Source organism: Leuresthes tenuis, unplaced genomic scaffold, assembly GCF_036924035.1.
Source record: "Leuresthes tenuis unplaced genomic scaffold, fLeuTen1.0.hap1 SCAF_7, whole genome shotgun sequence".
Taxonomy (NCBI): Eukaryota; Metazoa; Chordata; class Actinopteri; order Atheriniformes; family Atherinopsidae; genus Leuresthes; species Leuresthes tenuis.
In genome coordinates this window covers 6,299,465-6,324,390 of record NW_027325361.1, presented here as the reverse complement: position 1 = coordinate 6,324,390, position 24,926 = coordinate 6,299,465, and the positions used below count along the sequence as shown (strand labels likewise).

Below are 24,926 nucleotides of genomic sequence, written 5' to 3'. Positions count from 1 at the left end.
AAGGTTTTCATTGGCAGCTAGTCAAAAACTCAGTTCACTATGGCAGAGGCAAACAGATGCTGGTTAAAAGCTTCTTAATGAACATGTTAGCCATCCATTTATCCCATACCTTTACTACTGTTTCTCAAGGAAAAAAAAGAAAAAAACTTGTAATCTTAAATGAAATGTTTCTTACTTTGTAGTTAGGCATATGTGGTCCTGTTTACATACCTATCTCAACAATAATGACTTGTATTTTTGCCTCACCCTTTCTCCAGTCTGTTAGTTCTGGACTGGTAATTATGTCACTGATTTTAGCATTACAAACATGAAGAAAGTATTCCACATATTTAGCCTGATTATTTTCATACGACATGATGAGTTGCGAATTGCAAATATCTCCAAAGCTTTCTTTGCTGATATTACATGGTTGCTGCTTTCTCGAGTCTGTCAGATTATTTGACCCAGAGCCAGATATAATGTAATAACTACAGGCTAAAGCATAATGGCATTTGGTGTTTGTGCTCCTAGCACACCATCAGACCGATGACACACTAAATCAAGGATACATTTACTTTCCTATGGGAAAAAGTGAAACCAGATTATTTTTGGTGTATTGGCTCAACTGTAATCCTCTTCCCGGTGGCACCACACTCTGGACAAAAGCAGGGAAACACATTTATTCTTTGGCATACAGATTAAAAGCGAAAGAGTTACTGCTCATGTTAAACTACATCTTGCATACACGCCTCTGCCAAACAGACTTACTTAGTCAATTAATGTAATGTCTAGATAGCAGCATTCACATCACATCTGCACACAGAGATCACAAGAGAAAGTCACTAGTGTTGTGCTGCAAGTGACTAAATAGACTAGACCATACGGACCTGTGTTCAATCAACACCCAACTACAGCCACTGGCTCATAGCAACTGTGAAATCCCTCTACCAGCACACACACCAAACCACTCCCAGTGCCAAACAAGCTGAAGGAGAGATATGTGATTGTTGTTGTACAGTCATACCCTTTTTACAACAAGCTACACCTTATTTTCCGTGGTGGAAGAAGAATAAAAGTGTGCAATCAATGTGTACAGTACACCTGATCATAAGTGCTGAATTATAGATATTACTTAAATGAATACACAGAAAAATAGCAGTCAGTAAATTAGTTGTGTTGTTCCAACAATCTGGTACAAGTGCAGCTAGTAGTTAATACTATTGTAACATTATTAGTGGGATTTCTATTTAATATGTGAGGAAAGTTTTCGTGAAATGTACCTTCTTATGCTTGAAAATAAATAAAGTTGGGACATGGCCCACGCCCTTTGTCCATAATGTTTCCATTATCAGCAGCAGCACTAATGAGGTTGCCGCCGTATCTTCGTCTTTACATAATACAAGTCTGCAGCTTTTAATGCGTCAGCGGAGGGACGGACTCATATGGACCAGAAAGCTGACTGCAGTCATAGTGGATATCTGGGATTTGAACAAGCGTTTTCAACGTGGTAATATAGTTAGTTAGCGTTGTTTAAATAAATTTATCCATTTACGTCTGTAGGAAAATTATTCGGAAGGGACAAAGCGTGTTTTACAGATTATCTTGAATTAGGGGGATGAATACGGACTTGGAGGAGCAGGTAAACGAACTGCTCGTCCTACAGAGTATTTTTAGTTCCGAGGAGTTTGTCCGGGATGAGTCGAAATCTGCCGGAGACATCCGAGTGTCTGCAGAGATTCCTGCAGATTTCATTGTGGTTCTGAAAGACGGTAAATATGCCAACTAATAGCATGAAGTAGACGTTAATTGAACAGATACTTTGATCCTGCGCAAAATGTTCTATTTCGTGCTATGAATGCTATTTATGAGTATCTAAATTTGTTTCAATGCAAACTAGCTTAATCTCATCTGTAAAGGTTTAAAACCAACTAGCTCTATTTCACTGGTTCCAATAGCTTAACATAAATAAAAGAATAACCAATCTTACAACAAGTACAAAAAGAAACCTTAGCCTATCTCTAAACCATCATTTCACCATTATATTTCAGTTTTTATTTGTATGTGCATAACCTGAAACTATCTTATTTAAAAAGTTCAGAAGTGTGTTGTTTTTCTATGATGAGCTTTGGCTATATTACCTCGTTGTTTTTCTTTCTATAAGGTGACACATTGAGGCAGTATGTTGTCTCCTCCCTCCCACCACTGCTTCTGACCTTTGAACTTCCTGAGGACTATCCTTCCTCCTCTCCTCCCTCCTTCACCCTCACCTGCAGCTGGCTTAATCCCACACAGGTAAATAATAGAAGCAATCACAGTGACACAGATTGCAGAAACTCATTAAAGATTACATCAGTTTGTTTGAACTCTCCCCCTCAGTTGACTGCACTCAGTGCTGAGCTTGCCGACATCTACCAGGCCACTGGGGGCGCTGTGGTGCTCTTCTCCTGGATACAGTTTCTGAAAGGAGATGCCCTGAAGTTTTTGGACATCTATACTTTGCTGGAGCTTCCTTCTGATGAACGCAGCACTCTGCAATGTAACCAGAGCAAACAAGATTCTGAGCCGTCAAAAGCAAAAGATGATGAACACACTCCAAATTCAGAACCAACGTCTGACCAGTGTTTTAATGTGTCAGATATTTGTGGACCAGATCAGCCGGTACCATCTGGAGAAAATCTACTAAATTCTTCAGCCTCAAACAGAAGCACCACCGACTCTCATGGAGACTCCTACAAAGCTGACCAACATGATTTAACTTCCTACCACAGTCAGATCGGCCTAAACGCAGATTATCCAAAGAATCATTCTTACAAGACTGACCAAACCAAACCAAACCAAATTGCACATGCCCCAGATACAAAAGCTTTTCAGAGTTCTGAATTTAAGTCCGACAACCAGGATGATCCCCTCTCAGCAAGAGGCAAATCTGAACTTATTCCATTTACTCAGTCTGAAATTAGCGAGGAGGATGTCTTAAGTGAAGGGGATTCTTCAGCTGTAGTATTGCCTCCCTCAAGCTCCTCAAGCCCTCTAGATCCAGTTGAGCAAGAAGCAGCCTCTTTACCCATCAAGCCCACCTATCCATACAAAGCCCAAAACCTACCTGGTCTCTCCTTAACTCCATCGCAACATCTTCTATCCCAGATTTTGATCCATGATGCAGCACAGAAACAGAAAGTGTTTGCCACCACAGTGTTTGACTGTGGTATTTGCTATATGGGTTGGCTTGGGTCAGAGTGTATGCAGCTGTATGAGTGTGGTCACATGTTCTGCCAGGCCTGTCTCAGGCAGTTCTGTCAGGTCCAAATAACAGAGGGAAACATACAGGGTGTCACCTGTCCTCAGGCAGGCTGCGCTGCGACCCCAACCCCTGCACAGGTACACTCAGAGTAAGAGTTAGGACATTAGAAGATTGTATGTGAGGAAATGGACATATTTCTTTTATGCAGATATACACACTTTTATCAGAATATTATAAATAGGTAAAAAGTCATGCATCTCGCTTCTCTGATCTCCTGTTTTGTAGGTGAAAAGCCTTGTAGGGGAGAAGTTATTCAGCCGATACGATCGTCTCCTTCTTCAGTCTACACTTGACCGCATGTCAGGTGGGCTTCTCTTGTATTAGAAGCAATATCTTTAGATCCATCTTACTTACAACTTTCTCTCTCCTCTCAGATGTGACGTACTGTCCTCGACATTCTTGCGGTTCGGTTGTCATTGCGGATAAATCCAGCAGTGCAGCTTTGTGCTCTGTGTGCAGCTTTGCCTTCTGTGTCACCTGTAAAAAGACCTACCATGGACCAAACGAGTGTCATAAAGAGATGGCAGAGCAGATTAATGAAGATGTGCTGCAAACCCTGCCACAATCAGAAGGTACACAACAAATGCGCATGCTGTAAATGTACTTTGACATTAAGTTGGAAAGCATCGTTGAGGTAAACAATAGAGACTATATTTTCTCTTCCTAAAATTTAAGAAATATTTACGTTATTCTCACAAATCTATTAGAGTGGATCATATTCTGAAACAACAGAAAAGGTGCATAACTAACAGCTTTTCTTGCTGGGGTGACCAATCATTCTTATGTCGAAATTTAAAGTCTTAGATTTAAAGTTTTAGAGTCGATACACAATCAAAATGATAGAAGACCCCAATGTATATATTTACAGCAGTGGATGGGGATGACTTGGTTGTAATATGCTATTGCAACCATTACTAGATGGTATATTTATACATATATATATATGGCATTCCTTGGTTGAATGTTCAGTTTGTGTATGTGCTGCTGTGTGTCTGATATAATGTTCCATGTTGCTGTGTGCTTCAGAGGGACTCAAGGCTGTTCTGGATGACTATATGACTGGCAGTAAGCAGAGACGGCGCCTTTTGATGAGCAGATACGGCCACAAAATACTTCTGTCTGCTGAGGCAAATCTGAATAGTCAGTGGAAGGCTGCCAATACCAAGGCCTGTCCTCACTGCTTCTGCCCAATAGAGGTATTTTATTTCAACAGTAAATTAGTTCACAGTTGTTTCTGATTGCATTACGCTCACCTGTCTTTGTTTACACATATGATGATGTGTTTTGTGTTGCAGAAGAATGGCGGATGTAACCACATGTATTGCACTCAGTGTCATCGGCCCTTCTGCTGGGACTGACTCCACACTTCAGATACTGCCTCCAAAGCTTATCTATGTAATCCTTCAGATACTTTTACCTCAAGCTATGGGGAGAATGGAGACTTTTTAACACTTCTTTTATACAATTTAACACTTGATGATACATATAAAACTCAACTTCAAGTTGGTTAAAGAAATTATAATAATAGCATATGTTTTTCTGTCATCTCAACAGAGCTGTACACAAGAAACAGTTATTATATTTTTATATATATATATATATATTATATGTATATTTATTTTTTCCCAGTTTAATGTAGATAAATGCAACCTTAGTAATATAGCACCAGTTCACAACATAACAGATTTTTAGGACACTTTATGGCTCCTTTAAATCCACTAACATGTTCCAGTGTCTACAATAGAATGCTGTGATCAGTCGCATCAAACGCAGCGCTGAGCTGTAACCATGAGATGACGCAAGGCCATTATCTTTCAAATAACTTTTTAAACAAGGTAAGCAGCTGCAGTGGGGTCTAAAACACATTTTGGTTATTTAGATGGAGAGATTTTTAAAGCTGATCAATGGGAGAGAAGCAGCCTAACAATAAATCAGGCTCTGCAGTAGTTTCTAAAGTTACTTACTACTAAGCTACTTGTTGGTACATCTGTGACAGTTACTCAAAGATTGTGATGATTTTTTTTCTCCAACAAATACAGTACAATTTGTAAAGAAGCTCCTGAAGTGATTACTTCTGGGAGCTAAAATACTTAGCTCCATACTCCACAGAGCTATGGCTCTTGCTATATGGCTTAGCTACATCCGTCTAAATTATTGGGGCTTTACTTCCTCTCTTGCTTTCATTTCTGTTTGAAGTGCACATTTGTGAGGAGTTCTGTGATTAATGAGATAAGTTTAGGTAACTGTCCTCAATTGTGTTCACACAAGGCACTTGAATAAACAAGATGAAATCTGGTCGCAAAATTCTCAGATGGTCATCTTTTAAAACAATGTACAGTGTATAGTCTATTAATGCTTTCAAGACAATCTTTTTCCTGGATAGTGTTTCTTATCTACGTACTGCACCACTTCATCAGAGGGAATGTAGTCAACTAAATCTTCTATGAAATTGTGAACAATATAAACAGGCTTTTACAAACAGGCTCAGAGATGAAGGAAAAAAATATGGAGACTCATTTTGCAGTCAGAAATTTCAGATATTCAACTGAATCCCTTGAGTCACATACTGCGTGTTGTACTGTGTCATGATCTGTAGATGGCACTAAATAACAAGAATGACCAAAGCAGTGCTCTTACAAACCTTGATAATATAGAGACATAATTCCTCAAGTACTTTATCAGATTTCTATATATAAAATCAGCAAATACTGCCCAAGGTAATGGATAACATTAAAAAAATGTTCGGTTTTTATAAAACCATCGGTCCAAACCCCTAAAATGTTATAGCTAATATCATTAGCGTTGACTATGTATACCGTATTTTCAAAAGAGGGTACTATAAAGGGGTTTTATAGTGCAGCACTTAATGAATTGCTCCAGTTTTAGTTGTTCTATACCCTTACAGTTGAAATATTTTGAGGCTATGAGACAAACGACATAAGTTTGAATGTCACTTTAAAGCAAACAGGAGAAAGGTTGGTTTTTATTCATTGAAAGTCACATCAGAAAGTAGCAGCAGAGGCCTCAGATTACTGAACTGCACAGTATTTACACATTTCAGTCCCCCTTGAAACAACAGCTTTCAGGTAGCTATTGGGCGTTCGGTATCTGCCTACACATTGACTTCCTGTTTTTATAAGCGTTCCCCCTCCCTTCCTCGACTGTTCTGTCAAAACAGTGGAACAAAGACCCCTGCTGCATGTCCCCAGGCTGCCTGAGACATGATCAGAAGTCCACAGCTGTCTCTCATATGAAGTCAGTGAGCTTATGTTCCTGTGTCTCTTCCAGGAAAGATCCAGTTTCCACACAGAGGTCATCACTTCCTCAAAAATGTCTAAACAACTGTTTGCCTTACTGACCCGCAGTGCCCTAACGGGGCCTGAGGGACCGTAACCATGGCTTGAATTGTATTTGTGTTGGTCAGGCCTCTTTGAGGTTCATGTGAGAGAGAAAATGTGTATACATGTATAAACGTGTGTACACATATATTTGCTCTACAATGACAGGATGACAAATTTAAGGAAAACACAACCAAAGGTGCTGGGCCACCATGTGCTGACATATCAGCTTCACTGTGAGGTCCAAAGCACATTCACATAAGTTTCTTACCTTTCAAGCCATTCACGACCCATCATGTGCAAGAAATTATGGCATTATCATCCTGCAAGAGAACAGTCCCATCAGGATAGAAATTTGTCATGTCTTCTCTATACAGGGACAAGTTCAGCCAACCAATGCCAACAATATGCCATCATGGCATAACAGAGACCCTCACTGTAAGGGTCAAGATTTCAGGCTTTTCCTTTCATAAAAGCATACCTTGTTTCACTTTAGAGTCCATACTGAACTTCAGGTGTCTTGAGGTCTGTTGATGTCTAAGTGACAGATTGTTAATTCTACTGTCATTTGTGCATTTAAAGGCACAAATTATGCGGGAGAATTTCAGAGTTCAGAATCTGGGAAGTGAAAGCATAAATCTAAGTTTTTATTTTAGTCTCTTCAGTTATTTGAGGAGGGAATTGGTCATAGTCACATTTAGTGGCACCTCTGAGATGTATTTACAAATCTATAAAAATTCCTGGTAATAAAAGTAAATTAACCAAATTTGTTTGAACAAATTATTGCGACATGTTCATAACAAAGTTATTGAAGAGCAGCAGCATATAAAGAAAAGCATATAGTGAAAAATTTAAATACAATAAAATAACAGTGACTTGGGCTCAATTTCACTACATGATAAAGAGTTGGTAGATTCTGGTTTCTTTTTCCCAAAGGTGAAGACTGCAGAACTTCATAGATATTCATAAATGGTATTATCATAAAACTTATAAAGCTATGAATGCAAGGTCTTAGCGATTTCAACTGTTCATAACATTATGAAGAAGTTTCAGTCAAAAAGCTGTTTACATGGTGGAGGTCATGGTCTGGGGCTGTTTTCTTGTCTTTGCTTCTGGAGGCCCTAAATGTATCAAAAGAATGATGCAAGCATAAGATTACATTGAAATGAGAAATATGTCACCCAGCAAAAAGAGTAAAGAGTCGAAAAAAGAAAACTGCCATTGCAAAGAAAGACTTAAATGCATACGCAGCTGTGAAACAGTGTCAGAAACTACAAACTGACAGCAACAAGAAACGAGTGCTTGTCCTTGTTGCCAAATGTTCTGCTCCAATTGTACCTGGGGGCTGTTTTGTCACACAACTTAAATGAATGATTTGAGTATCATAAGAACCACCTATAATAATCCAGTTTATAGGTACTCCTGAAAGCTAATAGCTCAAATTTGAGGCCAGCACATTATATTTCAGGCCATCTGCTCATGATATATCCTGCTGACAGATAAACTGAAGGAGTGGCAGAAGTAATATCAACAATAATGGATATAGCCTGGTTATCAGTGCATCTTTTCTATGTGAACCAAGAACAGCATTAGCTAACAGAATGCTTATTTCCCCCAGAGCAGTGCGAGCACGGCAACAGAGGAGAACAACTGAGATGCTGATTCACTGTAATAATCATCAACACAGCTCAGTTTCATCTGCACATTTATTATTCTGTCAGAAAACACACATACAGCCTCAGAAATCAGAGCATCTGTCGTGCATGGATCCATTCAATCAGTCCGTGGTGTGTTGGCAACATTGTCCAGAGGCACTGAAAGTGTGCTGAGGTTTTCACATCTATTACAGGAGTAGATGATGTCCTGCAGGGGCGCTGCAAAAGATTCAGGGCCGCAGACAGTAAATGGAGGAGGGACAACCTGAATTCTGTCAGTGCACAAAACTGACTCAGTGTGTAGACCAGGATACACAAGCTTTTATGTGAAGCAAGAATAAGCCATCTTATTTTTTTTACAATACGTTAAACTACTAGAAACCAATATAGCAGACACAATAAATGCAGGAAAAAACTACATTTTGGAGCATTTAATGTAACTCTCTTATAAGTGTGCTGAATCTGAAATCAGGAGATGATAAATATATCTTAACATAAAGAATGTAAATTTGGAAAAATGTCATTCTAACATCTACCTACAGCTTCTTGAAGGTTCCACTTACTACCCACTTTTGCATATTCACATATTTCCTGTCAAAACAGAAGCAAAGGGAGGCCCTGAAAAACCTAGTCTGCTCAAAATGCTCGGCTTGAGTGGCCGGAGCTAATTCAAAATCCAAGAAAGAATTTTATTGTAGACAAAATCACTAGAATCCCTAAAGTAATAAGGACTCTGAATCATATTAAAATGTGTTTTATTTATACTGTATAGCACCAAAGCTAAACATGTAATCTCAGAAAACTACATAGTAAAGTCATCACTTTACAGTGTGAGTTCAATGTGAGTTGGTATACCTCTGGGAGGCTCAGGGCAGACATCCATCTGCCTAAATTCCTGACTTTGGCTCAACACTTCTGTGAAAATAGTTTTGTGTTGTGATTATCTGTAGACTGAAAATAGGTTTTCCCAAAGGTTTTGACCTAAAGCTTTCAGCAGCTACCGCAGGGAAGAGCAAGAACCTTAACCCTTTCTGGGTTTTATGGGAGAAAGTTACCATTTCTTTAGTGGACATGTTCTGGGATGATGGACACAGCTAAGAAGTAAGTTGCATGAGTTATTTCCTCCTAAGACTACAAATGGCATGAAATAGGCCACAAGACAGACATAAATACCAATAGCGAGTTTTTGATGTGTTCAAGTAACCGTTTTGTCATTGTTTTTGCACTGAGCTATGCTAATCATCTTCTAGATTTGTGGCAACAATATAAGAATTTTATCTTCTCACTAAAATCTTTGCCAAAAAGTGCAAAATACTAATTTCTTGAAATGTTTAACTGTCCAAGAAATGCTACTTTAAAAATCTCAATTAAACAAATAACAACATCTGGGTAAATCAAAATGAGTAGAGTTTTGATAATGGCCCCGTTTTCTTTAGAAAGCTTCTTTAGCTCTTACTGATGATGTAAAGAGTCATGCCCTCATTTTAGCACCAGATGATCAAATGCTACTGAGTATGGATGTCTAATATCAGTGGCATTCCTCACAATCGCCAGACTGGAGTAATCTGGAGAAATGATAACCAAATGATTTAGATTTTTTTTATTAAATCCCTTAAGAAGGGAGGAAAGGTCTCTCATCTCTTTGAGTGATGTCAGACCTTTTACTGCAGTATAATAAACAAATAAATTATATAATGAAGTTGTTTCTAAGGCTACAGCATTGTTTTTTTTTAAACCTAATCTCACAACATTGACCATCTACTCTGATTTGCTCAGTCCAACAGTGCAGCATGTGAATAAACACGCAGAATCACAAATATGATACACATTCGTGACAGCTTCAACTTCTCACCTTGTAAACATTAAAATAGCAAAGTCTTCACTTAAACTTAACAAGATATGCTAGAATACTTTCTTTATAAACATGTTATGCAGTGCAAAAATTGTGATTTCTTCCAGCACCTTTCTGTATATTCACTGCAGCACGCAAACAACCATCCAGTCTTATAAACCTCATATTTTCACTCAGCAGCAGAAACATCTCAGCAGTTATCAAGTACGACTTCACTCATGCATGAAATAAACCAGATACAGTTTATAAGTGGCAATATGGAACACTTCTCTGTCATTTAAAACAAAACAGTGAAGTACAGCATATAACTATAGCTGCTGAAACTCATCAGCATTTAGATAACATTATTGGTTATTAACAGTAAAACCAAGAATTATTTGTATATTACGGTTCTCAACCCCTAAAGACTATTACAAGAAAACATAGAATGAAACAGAAGTACCTCATGTATTTGAAGTATTTCAATACATAAACAGACCAGACGACAAATAAATCCTGTCTTTATAAGCATCTATACAATCTAATCAATTTCAGTGACCACACATGAAGTACAAGTGCAGATTGCCAGAGTTTGATACCTGTTAACGGGTAATGGAATAGCTTCATTTGTTTTCACAGTGGTTTCTTAATTTCATTCCTTTATTAAGAGTCAATATTATCCACGTGTGTGCCCTTCCGACGAGGCTGCCATGGGAACTAGTCAACACTCGTCTCTGCTCTCGTGGCATTATTTGACCGAAAACAAACAAGTTCTGCATTGTGTGCTCGGGTTCAACACAGGCCAGAGTTCTTTGGAACCCTTAGTAAAGAAAGATTGTTTTTTAAATGTCTAAAATATTTCACTTAAAAATTAGCAACATGTAATTCACATCCACCTTTAGGAAAATGAAAAATTATCTATTTTAATCCATTGAATGCCCGTTTTTCCTGGATAGTCAAACTTTGTTCAGATAAATCTTGCAAAAAAATATTAATATTTGGTTAAGCTGCACATAACCAATATATTGGCTGGAGCCAAAATAGATACTGTTACAAGTCATTTTAAATGGTCAAAAAGCAATAAATAAATAAATAAAACTTCTGATACTGTAAAGGGTGTAAGCATGTTGAGCAGAACCAAAGGGGGCTTTCAGAGCATCGCTTGTTAGTTTCCTATGATCCCCTCATCCTCACCATTCCTCTGTTCCTCCATTCCTAGTTTTTCTTGCTGAGGGTTTTCAATAGCTGCAGTGGAGTGTGACTCTCATTTTCAATCCAGGATTCTGTCAACACAGTAAAAGGTTATGCTACCAGTGCTTTCATGAGAAACAAAAGCATGTTATTTCTAGGAGGAGGGGGATGAGTGCTATTAACAGACTGTAACTCTGTCTAACGTAAAAACTCCTTGACTAGCTGTCTCACCCACAGCTTTGGTTACAGCTCTTCTTCTATCAGCTTCCCATTGTTCCGTTTTGATTAAACTGCACAGCCCACGGGCCCACGGGCCGATAAACAGTCGACCATTTTATTTTGTTGCCCTTTCTTTGTCTCTGCCTTTCTCTTGTCTTTTAATCCCCCAAACACCACAGTACTTTCTCCTCACAGTGCTGTTCTCCTATGTGTACTCATGTGTGTGGTGTGTTGGTGCTCCCGAGACAAATAAAACATGTGAGCAGCTGCTGCTCCCCAAAGCCAACTAAACCGAGAAAAGAGAAAGCCAGGATGCTGCTTTCAACACTCTCCAACACGTCTAATTATGTAAGCGATGGGACTTTGAGTAATTTTATGATGACGAATTGTGTGTGCAGAATTGTTGTTTTCGAGAGAAGAGTGGGAAACCAAATTAAAAGTGAAGGTTTTTATCTTTTGAATCTACCTTCAGTCAACACAAGTGCAGTTTAATACACCCACAAATTATCGTTTTAGCCATACTGAAACATTTCTTTACTTATCACTCTGTCAATAATAATAATATAATAAATATGGGCATTATATACTGTCATTGTCATCTTGAAATCCCGTAGAGATCATAACCAAAATTAAAGGCACAGTACCCATTTTTAGTAATTTAGAATGACTGAAAACTCGAAATGCCTTGTGAGTGCAGCTGAGTCCTACTGAACTGGAACAGAAAAGCAAATTATATAATAAATTATAACTGGTATTTAAGGCTAAAGGAGAAAAAAGCTGGGCCTGGGTCATACAAAGATGAGACCAACAACAAAACACATTTGCCTGCAAATCCAGAGTCGTTCCATACACCCCGCTGCTGCCGTCTCACGCAGCAGTAAAACCTGGTTATGTCCCGTGTGGGAATCAAGGTTGATCAAGAGAATCAAACGATATGTCTCACAACCAGACAATTCCAGGAGCACTGCAATTAGCAAACTAATTTGAAGTTTAGCTATTTCTCAAGACAAAGATTCAGCTTGTACCAGCATCAAAAGTAGTCTGAGCTTGAGAGATAGCCTCTCCTAGCACATTATCTTCCAGAAAATGCACTCAAGATGAAGAAATTAGCAGCTTTTCACCACATGCTGATGGTATCAGAGGAATAGCTCTTCACTGATGAACAAAGGTGGTGTGAAGGGCCTACAGTACAATCCCCACACAAACAAACAGTGCAGATAAATAGACATTCAGTCAGTGCACACATGGTTTAAGATTCCTGATAATTATCCAACTGATTATGGAAATTTACAATATATAAGTAGGCTAATATCAACTAAAGGATCAGTAGGATTCATGTTTATCACTATATTTACATATTTAATGTAATCTAAGAATATTTATATAGCTTATGTATAGATGACACAAAATTTTAAAAAGTACCTAAAACACCACAGACTGGTTTCCAAACTGGCTTGCCAGAGCTATAGCCCATTTCCCCTCCAAAAGCATTAACAAGGCTAGCCAGTGCTTAGCCTTTTGCCTGAATTTCACCAAAGGACTGATCTGAGTTCAGCTAAGACTACCAGATTTGTATAACACAGCTATACCACATGTAGTTTATTGTGCTTTCTTTTTTATCAGCAAGTAGTGCATTGAATTTTATCACCTATGTTGTGTTGTAAAGATGCTAAATATGCCAACAGTTGGCCTGCTGCAGGGCCTGTACAAAATACCTGTAGTGATGACTGAAAAAATACCGTCAAAATAAAACCTTTGTCCCGATTGTTTTTCCAAGATGTTCTGACCCAGTATTTCCTGTTGTTTCCACTACGACCACCAGTTTATCTGTGTTTTTCAATCTCTTTTGATGCTTTAACTCTCTGCGTGCCTCATATTCATCCATAAGCTCTCTTCTTCACAAGGCTTTCTGATGACCACTGATTCTCTTCCAACTGCCCATCAAGCCAAAGATTGTTTTGCATTTCATTTGCATTCACTTGTAACCTGAGTCAGAATGAAACCTACTCAAAGCTTTGAAGGTGAGAAGACCAGAAAAAGTATTCCAAAAGATATTGCGTCAAACAGACATTTTCCTTTTCTGTCTGAGCTGTGTCTTGAAAATATTTTCTGTGTGTTGCACCAGATTCAATAAACAGCAATAATACCAATTTCAAATCCAATTATAGTTTCCTATGTTGGAGCAGATGGGATGGGCAGAGGATGTGTGCCTGTCGGCGGCAACTTGGGGTTTAGGGTCTCGCCCAAGGACACTTTAATATACAAACAGGAGGGGCTAGTGATCAAACTGTCAAAATTGAACTTAGTGGACAACCTGATCTACCACTTGAGCTAAAGCCATCCATTTATATTTATGCTCCTGTCAAGATTTAATGTTTCATCCGTATATCAACTGAGCTGCAACAAGATCTGGTGGCCGCTTGGGCTAATTGCTCTCACTGAATATGTTCCTCAAACATGAGCAAGTGTTACATTCACTGCCCTGTGTGCTTCCTCTGTCAATCTTTTCTGCCCCACTCTAGATCTGTCTTTTCCATCCCTCCCCTTATATGTCTCTTAGCTGTAGCCGAGGTTCTCCATCTCATGGCGGTATCTTAATTCCGACACTTTGGCTTTGTGCTGCTTGCTCTCCAGGTGCTGCCTGAAGTCCGTCTCCTGCTCAGCTCCACAGTTGCACATGGAGCAGTAGAACTGTCCACTGGGAGTCACGCACATGGCCAAATCCCTGGGGATGCGCTGCCTTGGTCTGGGGTTGTAGTATGGCCCTGAAGGGAGGACAATTAAAGAAAATAGACAAGAGGAGTCAGTACTACAAATTAAGAGGGTGAGGCACTTGTGATTTATCTATTATGACAGCAGGAAGGACAAAAAGATTTGTTAAAGGCTGGAAATAATCATTTTTATTTTTCTTATATATTTTTTGTTTAACCAATTCATTCAGTCAAATGAATATTGCAATAAAATCCTGATTTCTTAAATGTTCTTAAAATATTTTCAAAATTTTGAGTTCTTTCTTTTAGGAAACCAGAGCCATCAAATATTTAACAGACGCAGTCCTTCAGTTCACTCCCTCACTTCTGACTTTTGATTTTGAAAGTCTTTTCAAATGTAGCTTTTACATAAGTTTATTAAGGAAGATTTCTTCTCTCTTGCCTGTTTATTCCCTGCTGTTCAGTATTCCCTCCTGTTACTTTGGTCACTTCTTACTGTCAAACATACATCATTCTTAATTTTTATGGCACTGTTCTCGCGCAATATTCTCCTTGCATGCTGTTTTCTCAAGCTAATCAGTCAGATCCCGGTTCTTTAAATCACAGAGCAGAGCTGCTCTGTCATTCTCCCTCCAAACCTGTTTTTGTGCAACCCACCTCCTCCCCCTCACCACCTCTATCTGATGCCTGAGGGGCCTCATCAGAAGTCTCTGCCTCCTCTTATCACAGCTCATCCATCACCAGCATCAAAACGCCAGGGTCCTGCTCTAACCCTCCCTTCATCAGTGCCTCACTACAGCATGACCTGCTCCAGCAGGTTCATTGAAGTCTGATCATTAAACCATTTCTAATTTTGGCGATCAATACATTTTTTTTTACACCATTTCAAATGGTCTCTACTTTTTTAACTGTTAGATGGATTATCTAAACTAGTTGCTAACTAGTTGTAACTGTAATCTCAGCAAACATTCATGCAAAATGCACAAATGTGATCTTCATCATTGTTTCGCATTGACCAATTCCAGTTCTGTATCTTGTTACTCCAGCATGAGTTGTTTGTTTCTGTTTTTTAACCTTTGCTCCAACTAACTGGAATAAAACATTTTTACAATAATACTTTGCTATGGTTAGAAAAAGATCTCAGGAAGGAATGGTAGACAATCTGGTGGTCCTCCGAGTTTTCTTTCTTTTTGGTAATTGACAACCAAAGATCCACAAAAGTAATGACATTCCCATCGGTCTTTGGGTTTACATTAATCAATGTTCAAAAAACACATCATCTGTACTGTGCAGGACGTCTTGGCAAATGTTTTTTCAGAAACTCATTGTTATCTCCAAAATGCCAACTACTTGATTGGTCAGCTTAATGTACTGAGACATCAACCATCTGTCTGTGTGCCCTTATTGGGAAATTTCAAGTTTGACACTTTCGCCGTCGCTATCTTGCTTGTTTGTGATGTGAATGGTGGATATTACTGAGGATCGCAACACAGGCGGTGGGCCTTCAATCAACTTTTTTGCCTAAATATAAATATGACCATAATATACAGGGGGAACATCAAGCTGAATTAAAGAACACGTAAACCTATCAGGTGAGACAGTAAACTGGGAAAATGTTTAACTTCTCAACTTAGAGGGTGGGTCATATTATCATACACTTTTATGTATGTGTATGTATGTGAAGTCGTAAAGAATGCGCATAATTAGGTTTGTTTTTCACTCTTTCTGCACTGTTAGCCTTTGTTGTAGCAAACAAATGCAGCCATCAAAGGCCGTTGAAAATAACCACTGATGAAGTGGCAGATATCCCATTAGTTGTTGTTTTTTTACACTCATGAAAAGGCAAGACTTAAAGAGTGCCTTCTTGTTTGTTGTTACTGACTGACATCAGCAGATGAAAAAAAATGCCCCCTCCCCCCTCTCTCTCTCTGTGCCCCAAGGGCGTTCGCTAATGCTAAGTCAGCTATGGGTGCTAAACATGACATTCTGCATGGAAAAACTGACCTTCAATATGTAGGCTTACACACAGAGGGGGCATTATACATCATGTATCACATTTTATGAGAAAAATTAAATGTGAAAACCCCCAAACCCAAATGCAAACAAAGTTGTGAACTTTAAAGGAAGCTTCATGTTGATTAAAGCAATAACAACAGTGTAAAGGATATGATCAAACAGCAGCGGCCTCAGTCAGAGGCTTCTTCAGCTCCACAACAACAAAGACTGTTACAGGAGGTCATCCCTGCCCACAGCAGTAGTCTTACACAATGAATGGTTATAATGGCTAATGACTATTGTGTATTTATCTATACTGCAACAATACACCTGTCCTTTTGGGATTCAATTCAGTTTAACTCAACAACCTGAATTGATCAGTGTCACAGGGAAACGGAGGTAGCTGATAGTTAATTTCTTCATAAACTTCATTGTGTTTGGTCTGCCTGTGTTTGCTAAAAGTGGCATATTTAGCTGCTAACACGAGCTGATTGGTTACACATGAAGAAGCTGTTTTGCTACTTTGAGTTTAACAATGACAAAAATGTGAATGGAATGAAAATCTCCCTTTAGGTTTATCTAAATACGTTTTCACCTGTCATGGCAGTGGGCATCTGTGGGCTGCGACGGTTTTTCACCAGTCGGTATTCACTCCCATCTTTACGGTTTCTTCTTGGAGCTGCCTCAGTACTGCCTTCCCTGTAACAGGCGAAGACAAAATCTCTTTAGGTTGGTCCCCAAGATGCATAGAACAGTTATCTTATATGAGTATGTAAGCATGACTATTTGGTTAATTGATGACTTGACGAAGCTAATAAAACAAATGTGCAAAAGCATGGCCCAAACATACTGTTCTTATCATTGTAACAATGTATTTTATTTACATATAATTACAAAGATGAAAATCTGTCATGAACCTTCAGGTTGTCAGTGTGAACATTTGCAAGACATAAGCTTTGATAAAGCTGAATAAGGAGGGAAACTGCTGCCAATACAGCAAATATTTCTCTCCCCAGACCCACATGTTATTGGAGTTCTGTTGGGCCTCAGCCAGTCGTAGCTTCTTGGCATGGTTCTTGCCTTGGTAGTGAGCCTGAGCAACTGCTAGTGAGCTGAAGGAGGCGTCACACAATTTACAATAGTCGTTCTCTGTGGCTAAGATGACCCGGGGCGCCCCCTTGTACAGAGCCTGCAGACATGGGACAAAGGAGTACAGTGTTTGTGGTGAGAGGAGTTAGGGACTAAAAACTTTGAGAGAGGAGAGAGATATGTTTAGGACCATCAAGTCAAAATTTTTAGCAAGAAAATTACTGATCACTAAAATAAATTAGTAAGAAAGAGAAATGAATTGGCTTATCTGGTTTATCTACAAGCTGTCTAAATATAAGTTTGAATTCACTCACTGATGATGAAATATTAGGGATCAAATGGAAAAACTGTAGATGTTACACATTTTGACATATTTGTAATGCTGTTATATGTTGACATAAGGCTTTAACTCAGGTTTGAGGAAATTATGATAAAAATAAACACCTTATTGGTTGTTTAAAAATGCAGACAATTTGAAGAAATAGCGAACTGTTCAGTGCTGAACAGTCCACAGCTGAGTGGCTCTGCAGTTCCCTTCCACCTCCTCAGAGGAAACAACCTCTAACAGCACAGTGGCGACCTCAGCAGCAGTACACCCACATTCTCAGCTAACATTCAGGTAAGTCAGTACTGAGTTACTGCAGTTGGGCCTCACCTGCCTGCCTGCATCACCATCACCAGATCCTGAAGTGACAGCCGTCTGACCAGCCCCCTCGAGGACCTCTGGGATCCTGATGGCTGGCGGCTGTTGACTGCCAGCGTAGAAATTTCTTAACTTTTTACTGTGATTCTTTCCCTTAATAGAAAGAGGCATAAGTTGTGTTTATGTATCTTCATATTTTACACAAGTTTGTTATATGTGAATGTGTACTTAAGCTGACCTGGTAATGAGCCTGAGCCTGCTGTGCGGAGTTAAGCGTAACGTTGCAGAGTTTACAGTACAGTGGTTTGCACAGTTCTTCCAGCCCCAGAGGGTCCTCCTGCTCCTCCATCCCCAGGGAAGAGCCCTCATCCTGGGGATGTTTGCTGGCTAGCGCTGCCTGACCTGGAAGAGGACCACAGACAAGGCTGGAAACTGGGGCTGGGATGATACCTGGTCCTTGGGGCCTTGGGGGCATCTGTGAAGGGTCAGGGCCTGGAGCAGGAGGTGAGGACAAGGGACTGGGAGGGAGGGGAAATCGGCCAGCTGCAGGTGCCACTACAGGTGGGGGAACCAGTGCCTGAGCAGGGTTGAGATGTGGAGGCCTTAGTGGTTGTGTGAGGTCCATGGTGGGAGGTACTATTGCTTGTGTAGGATCTACAGGTGGGGGGCCCAAAGTGTGTGCCATTGGTGGAGGTCCAAGGGGTTGAGTTGGGGTCATTGGTGGGGGGGCTATGGTATGTGTTGGGGTAATAGGTGGAGGCCTTAATGTATGAGTAGCAGTTATGTGAGAAGGCCCTAGACTCTGAGGAGGAGCCATAGTTGGGGGCCCAATTGCCTGAGCAGGGACAATAGGTGGTGGGCCGAGAGGCTGCATAGGCACCATTGGTGGAGGTCCAAAGTGGTGCAGAGAGTCCATGTGTTGAAATGGCTGCTGGGGATGGCTGAAGAGACTCAGGGGGGGCTTCAGCATGGTTCCTGGACCTGTGAGCATCAGAGGCAGGGTGATCATTCAAGTTCATCTGGAATTAACACAGCTTTTGTATTTTGTAAATTAAGGCTTGATAGCCTCATTGACTTTTAATTACTTGTGTGGACTTTTGCCACACTATACTAATGAAAACTAGATATGTTTCAGAGACTATCTACAATATAAGGGCATATCTCAGTTTTCTTAAATCATGCTAATTTTTGTTTAAACATATAACAAATATTTGATCAGCTTTTGGATGAACCATTTTGAAATTTCTTTGGTTCAAAGTTCCAGGACAATGTTTCCTCTTGGTATTGGGGATTATCTGTATTCTCTTTAAGCAAGACCACAAGCTTGTATTTTCACAAAGACAGCCATGAATCCTTGTTTAGACAGTCATGTTCCTCTCAGAATGAATAGTCGTAAATTCAGGACACCACTGACTTTTAACAAATATTAGAGAGATGTGACTGCAAACTGAGATGATAAACAATGTAAAGGCCATACTCTGTATAGATCAGCACTTCAACATTTCCATCATGAGCATCTTAATATGCTGATGTTATCATTTAGCTCTTAGGACAGCTGAACCTAAATACAGCCTTGCAGAGTAGCTACAGTGGCTGTGATCCCTATCTGGTTCAGCATAAAAAGCACAGAGCTAAACATCAAGGCTTTGTGCAAATATGAATTCTACCAATGTTCAACGTGTCAGAAAAAGGACCTTTTAGAGACTCAGCCAAATGAGTAATGTAATTATTCATGATATTGGCAAGAATTTGAATGACCTATTATGGCAGGTCTATCTCAAAGCGAAGAATAAAAAAAAATGTATTTCACATGTTAATCAATGTCACATAGCTGTAAATGTCTACACAATCACAGTATAAAAAAACACAACACCTTTTTTTCTAACAGAAAAATCTGCTGTTCATTGGATTAGAAAATCATAAATGTGACTTATGATGTCGATATTGTCTGTTGACAGATGTACAGTGATTAAGGACAATACAGATTTCTTGAAATCCTGAGGCAGGAGAGAAATGAAGAGATGACAGAATAGAAACACATTCTCGGACAGAGGAGCTTTGCACTCCAGTGGGCATCACCAAGATCTTACCAAGCCTGCAGTGCCTGCAGTCATGCATGCAGGACATCACATATACACGCATAGGGGGCGTGACAACGAAATCTGCACAGCCTAGAGTAAGACTACTTGGATAAGTTGACACAATGTGTGATTATGAGTATGTGCTGTAGCCTGTAGTATAAACAGGAAGGAAAGCCATAAAATTAGGAATGGCACTGATTTGTGTGTGTTGGGTGGTCCTAATGCTCCACTGTGTGTATGGGTGGGCATGTGAGTGTGTCTGTGTCTATAACCGGTTGTATTGTCAGGTCAGTCATAGGCCAACAACTGTGTCAAAAAGCACTGTGCTGGAATCTTTCATCTGGAATCCAATCGGACGCCCAATGGCTGTGAATCATGGACCCAAAATAACACCCCGGGGTGTTTATGTTTCTGACTCCTGCTCGCTGTCAGACTGTCTGTCTAATCTGTCCAGCTGTCTGTCTGTCACCTGGCCTGGCTGACCTCAGTAGAAAGGTATGCTGGACAACACACTGACCTTACTATTAGTCATATCAACGGCAAGATGACCCTGTGCTAGATCCAGCAGTTTCACCACTTACTGGCATTAAAATTTTGTTTTTATATCTTGCACATGGACGGTTTTACAGTCCTGTGTTTCGAGCCCCTTTAGAGGAGGTATCCTCCGTAGTGAGTATCATCAGTGATTTCTGTGTTGTAAACACTAAAAATTAAGGTTAATATTGGCTACTAGGAGTTAGTGAGTGGATAGGTAAAGAAAGGCAGCTCTAACAAGTCCTCAGCTTTCATTAACTGAGAGTGCACCTCAGATACACCAAACAAATGGCAGGTTTTAGATGACAGATGGATGAAAAACTGGAAAAAACATAGTTTTGATGTTGCAATAAACATGAATAATTCAAATAAATGGACACAGAGTTGCCAATAACCATTACAAAATAGGCCTTTGTTCTTCAAATGTTCAAGATTCCCAAATGCTGATGGAAGACACAATCTCTGTAATCTCAATTACAGCATCCAGAGCCAGATCCACTGATCACAGCTTTTTTGACCAGCAGCCTCATCTGAACCTAACATCCCCAACTAAATCAGCAACATTTCAGAAACTCTACTGCAGGGAAAGTGACCCATTTTTGCTTTAGCCATCAATCAGTTCAGTACATAAAGACAACTTGTGTTAAGCATCAAACTAGATAGACTGCATTTATTCTATATCAGCGTCAATGTAAAATATATGGGTGGACATTTGGGTGCTGTAAGGTAATATCTTGTCATTGTGCCTCTTTTCCTGAGCTGCTCATTTTCTCTCTTAGGAACTGTCTTGTATTTTCAAAACAACTTTACACTTTAATATCGTGAAGCTGATACTGTGTCTAAAAACAAAACAAGGTCAACATGAACCAACAGTTTTTGGTCACATGGCCTTTGAAACTCATGAAACTCATTTAGCTTTTTATTCTGCTCTAATGTATCTGGGCTAATTCTTATGAAGTACATTTCCATCTGTTTGCTAGTGTCACATCTCTGCTTTAAATTTAGAGTCTTAGTGAACATTAATCATGAGCTACAATCTTATTTTCTAGGCAGTTCACACACTCTGTTTGGCTGAACTTACACATCATCACGACCTCAACCCCTACATTTGTAAGATAAAGCTGCACCTTTCCAAGGCATAACTCTTAAAACATGTTCACATGTTGCAGCACTTACTGTCAGTCTGTTAGAATTCAAAAGATAGTGCCATCAGACAGTATTCAGACAGTCCTTGAGATATGTATGTAGGTTTTTATTGGTTTAATTAAGTTTTCTTTTTTGAAAGCACAATTATCATGATAGAAAACAACACAAATGAGAGATATCTTGCTGCCTATATGTGCACCCCTTGACTCAAGCTGAGACTCAGCAGTCAATATTGATATTCACATTTAGCCTTTTTCTTCATTTTTGTTTGGTCCCCATTTTTGTTCTGGATTCCAAATCCTTCATAACATAGTCAAAATGATCATTTTGCAAATTGGAATTCATCTCTGCGTGTTTCTTTTTTTTATTACTTTTGTGAAAACATTTTCTTTTTCTAGTAAGTGAGGAGTCTTGCAGTGATGGCCTGGGGCCAGCATTATCAGGAGGAAACCTGGAATCAGCAAAACAAATGTGATATGCAGCAATCATAAGCTATGAGTCTGCAGACTGTAAAAATGTGCAGCCAAAATCACTGATGAATACAGTAATAGTATGCTACAAAACAGGCCTATCAGTGCCAATGATCATAAGCAGACTGTGGCTTTCTCTTTACTCAGAGTATTTCAAATTCTTGTCCTTTTAAAACATACAACAAACAAACAACAAAAATGTCCTCTAATTTTGTCCCTTTTGGCCTCTCGTAGGTTTAATGTGTGCTAGATAGGTCAAGGTTAGCTTTCTCCTCTATTCAGAGACACATATCCGTAGTCACGTTGTGCAGTCCGTAAAGCTGCAGAACATATTCACATTATCACAGCACTGCAAAGTCAAAATTAGATTAATTAATACACATTTGTTGTTTTGAATCCAAGGATTTAGGAGAGAACAGAATCAACTTTGCAAGTCAAAATCATGCTTATGTAATATTACCCCAAAGCCCATCGTTGCAAGCGACCAGTAGATTTTTAGCACTGTAATATCCATCCCATGTTTATTGATGTTGTTCTCAAAGTCTCAAAAGAGCCTATCACAGCTTGAAAAAAAAATTTTTTTGAACATAGGCTATTCATGAATCAGTCACTCATCAGATTTTTTTGAGTTTGACTCAAGAGTTTGTAATTTGCAGCTTCAGGAAACGGAAACAAAACATGCTCGCATCGAAGCCTTTTAATTTCATGGTCTCCACAGAGAATTTTTAAATAGGCCAAGTGTTCGTTTTCTCTAGAGTTCCTCTTGCCATTCTGTGTTGTGTCACATCAATTATGGAGCGATGAGAAGCACATGCCTCCTGCACTTATTCCATCTGCTTCGCTGGACAAGAACAGTTCACAGCAAAAACCAAATCTGTCTCTCTGTACTTTGGACATCTCTCACTGTGTTATTGAGGCAAAGCCTACAGCTTCCACTTTTATACCTAAATTGAACTTTTATCTTTTATTTGTGTCATCATTTATAGAATAGATCCTGTTATCAGTGCTTTTTACCAGGGATTCATTTATACATATAGTAATAGTTATTCTCCTTTAAGGACTGCACAAGTCACTTGGCCTATGCTTTATGCTGCTACTACTGTATTGATCATTATCCAACCCCCACTTAAAAGAAAAAAATAAAACAGCTCTAGCCATCTACCTTCTGCACAGATAGATGTCTGGCTGAAAAAACAAGCATATAGCAAACATATCCATAGCTGTAATCATCAGGATATAATCTTTTAAAAGCTGATTTAGGGTTTAGACTGTAAGATAGAAATAGGCCTATAGATTAAACTGATTACACACTAAGATTTGAAAAGCTCATTCCAACAAATGTTGAGCTGTTAGACTGCTTGAGTGATTATTGGAACAAAACATGATCGTCATTTTCTGTTGATTGTGTGATTAATCAGACTGCAATACGGTTTATTCAAAATGACAGACAAATCCGGATGAAGATGACAAACGACTGTTCATTAAAATGTAAATTCTAAAGTGAATTGATTCCTCTCCAGCTGTAAATTGTGTCCATAGGATGTAGCTGTAGGGTTCCACGTATCTAAAACCCATGGAAAGCGTTCTGGCAGCGACCTCGCAGGTGCATGAGGGAACACTTTCTGTATAAGTGCCTCATGTCACCGTCAGCTGTGAAGATCAAGCAGTGCAACAACGATTTTCTGACCACTTGACTGTGTGACTGTCATGTTTGAGGCGGAAGACAACATTGCATTTGGGCTGTTTCATATTACAGTCAGATACAAACCTGAAGTAGCCTTCGAACATGAGATATAGAGCTATCATGCGGTGCAGGAGACCATCTGAGTATCGACAGCCTCAGATTTTGCATCGCTGCATCCATGCTCCTGAGCAGAATCATGGCTGGTGCACCCCACAACCCGACATTACAGTATGACAGCAGCGCCAGGGCAACCCCTCTCACCACCAAACCTCCTCTGTTCCATTTGCAATCGTCTCGCGTCAGATTTTCTTAATCCTTGCACATTAGCGCATGAGACTCCTGACAGTCAAAGAGGGGGCTCCCGGTTGGCAAACCTCTCCTTACCTGGCAAACGTGCAAGATAATGGCTGCTGTCACCGTAGCTGACAGGAGGCGAAGAGTAGTTTCTGCAGTATTCTGCACTCTGATAGTATGCTGCATCCCCGGTCCTGAGCTGCAACGCCATCATCGCAGGAACATCTCTCTGCCAACTTCTTCTCTCCAAAAACCGGGCGGTCAGTCAGGATGACAGCCCCTACCAACGCGCAGACACCGAGGCGTTCACCGGAGGGGAAACCTCCAGAGGAGAGCGAAATCTGGAAAGTGACAGACAACAAGAATGCTGCTTAATCGCAAACTTTTAAACGTCTTCTATTACTATTCTCACACGGAAGATCGTTAAAGATCGTGCCATTCGCGAAGCCAGACTTTTTAACTCTTCAATGCTGGCAGGGTTCCTCCAGCGTCCCTTTCCTCCTTGGTACAGTCCATTTCCGATGCCACTGCTGCTTCTTTGCATGGGTGGCAATAATGACACATTGAATAAATATGTTACAACTCTGTGGAACACTAAGATCACTCGAGCTGGCAATTTATGAGTCTCAAATCTGCGTGTAAAACAGCTGACGTTGTGTAAAAATAGAATGGGACAAATAAAACCTTACAGCTATGGGACAAAAATAGCCTGTAATTACGAGTATCCTTCTTCTTGTTATTATCGTCATTATTGTTATTGTTATT

General features: G+C 39.6%; 2 protein-coding genes across 3 annotated transcripts; one reads left to right on the top strand and one right to left on the bottom strand.

The window, feature by feature from the left end:
• Window positions 1-1,457: 1,457 nt before the first annotated feature.
• LOC140311265 (E3 ubiquitin-protein ligase RNF14-like) lies at window positions 1,458-4,757 on the top strand. Its single transcript, XM_072388658.1, has 8 exons — window positions 1,458-1,748; window positions 2,141-2,271; window positions 2,356-2,715; window positions 2,794-3,357; window positions 3,506-3,584; window positions 3,655-3,852; window positions 4,307-4,476; window positions 4,576-4,757. Exons 1-8 carry the CDS (start codon window positions 1,595-1,597, stop codon window positions 4,636-4,638), a joined length of 1,719 nt encoding a protein of 572 aa, XP_072244759.1. The 5' UTR covers window positions 1,458-1,594; the 3' UTR covers window positions 4,639-4,757.
• A 3,564-nt stretch (window positions 4,758-8,321) lies between these two features.
• On the bottom strand, window positions 8,322-24,385 carry zmat3 (zinc finger, matrin-type 3). 2 transcript variants are annotated; one of them, XM_072389001.1, is made up of 6 exons: window positions 24,252-24,385; window positions 18,191-18,933; window positions 17,965-18,105; window positions 17,243-17,409; window positions 16,816-16,919; window positions 8,322-14,279 (listed from the first exon to the last, which is right to left on the bottom strand). In XM_072389001.1, exons 1-6 carry the CDS (start codon window positions 24,373-24,375, stop codon window positions 14,071-14,073), a joined length of 1,488 nt encoding a protein of 495 aa, XP_072245102.1. In that variant the 5' UTR covers window positions 24,376-24,385; the 3' UTR covers window positions 8,322-14,070. The 2 variants fall into 2 exon arrangements, with proteins under 2 accessions (XP_072245102.1, XP_072245103.1); XM_072389002.1 differs by lacking the exon at window positions 24,252-24,385 and adding an exon at window positions 23,952-24,231.
• Window positions 24,386-24,926: the final 541 nt, after the last annotated feature.

Coding starts and splice junctions, on each gene's coding strand:
- LOC140311265 (XM_072388658.1), top strand. CDS start 1,595: ATGAATACGGACTTGGAGGAGCAGGTAAACGAACTGCTCGTCCTACAG. Junction 2,716..2,793: donor CTCATGGAGACTCCTACAAA/GCTGACCAACAT, acceptor CATTCTTACAAG/ACTGACCAAACCAAACCAAA. Junction 3,853..4,306: donor AACCCTGCCACAATCAGAAG/GTACACAACAAA, acceptor TGTGTGCTTCAG/AGGGACTCAAGGCTGTTCTG.
- zmat3 (XM_072389001.1), bottom strand. CDS start 24,375: ATGATGGCGTTGCAGCTCAGGACCGGGGATGCAGCATACTATCAGAGT. Junction 16,920..17,242: donor CAACAGAACTCCAATAACAT/GTGGGTCTGGGG, acceptor CGCCTGTTACAG/GGAAGGCAGTACTGAGGCAG. Junction 14,280..16,815: donor GATGCCCACTGCCATGACAG/GTGAAAACGTAT, acceptor TCCTCCCTTCAG/GGCCATACTACAACCCCAGA.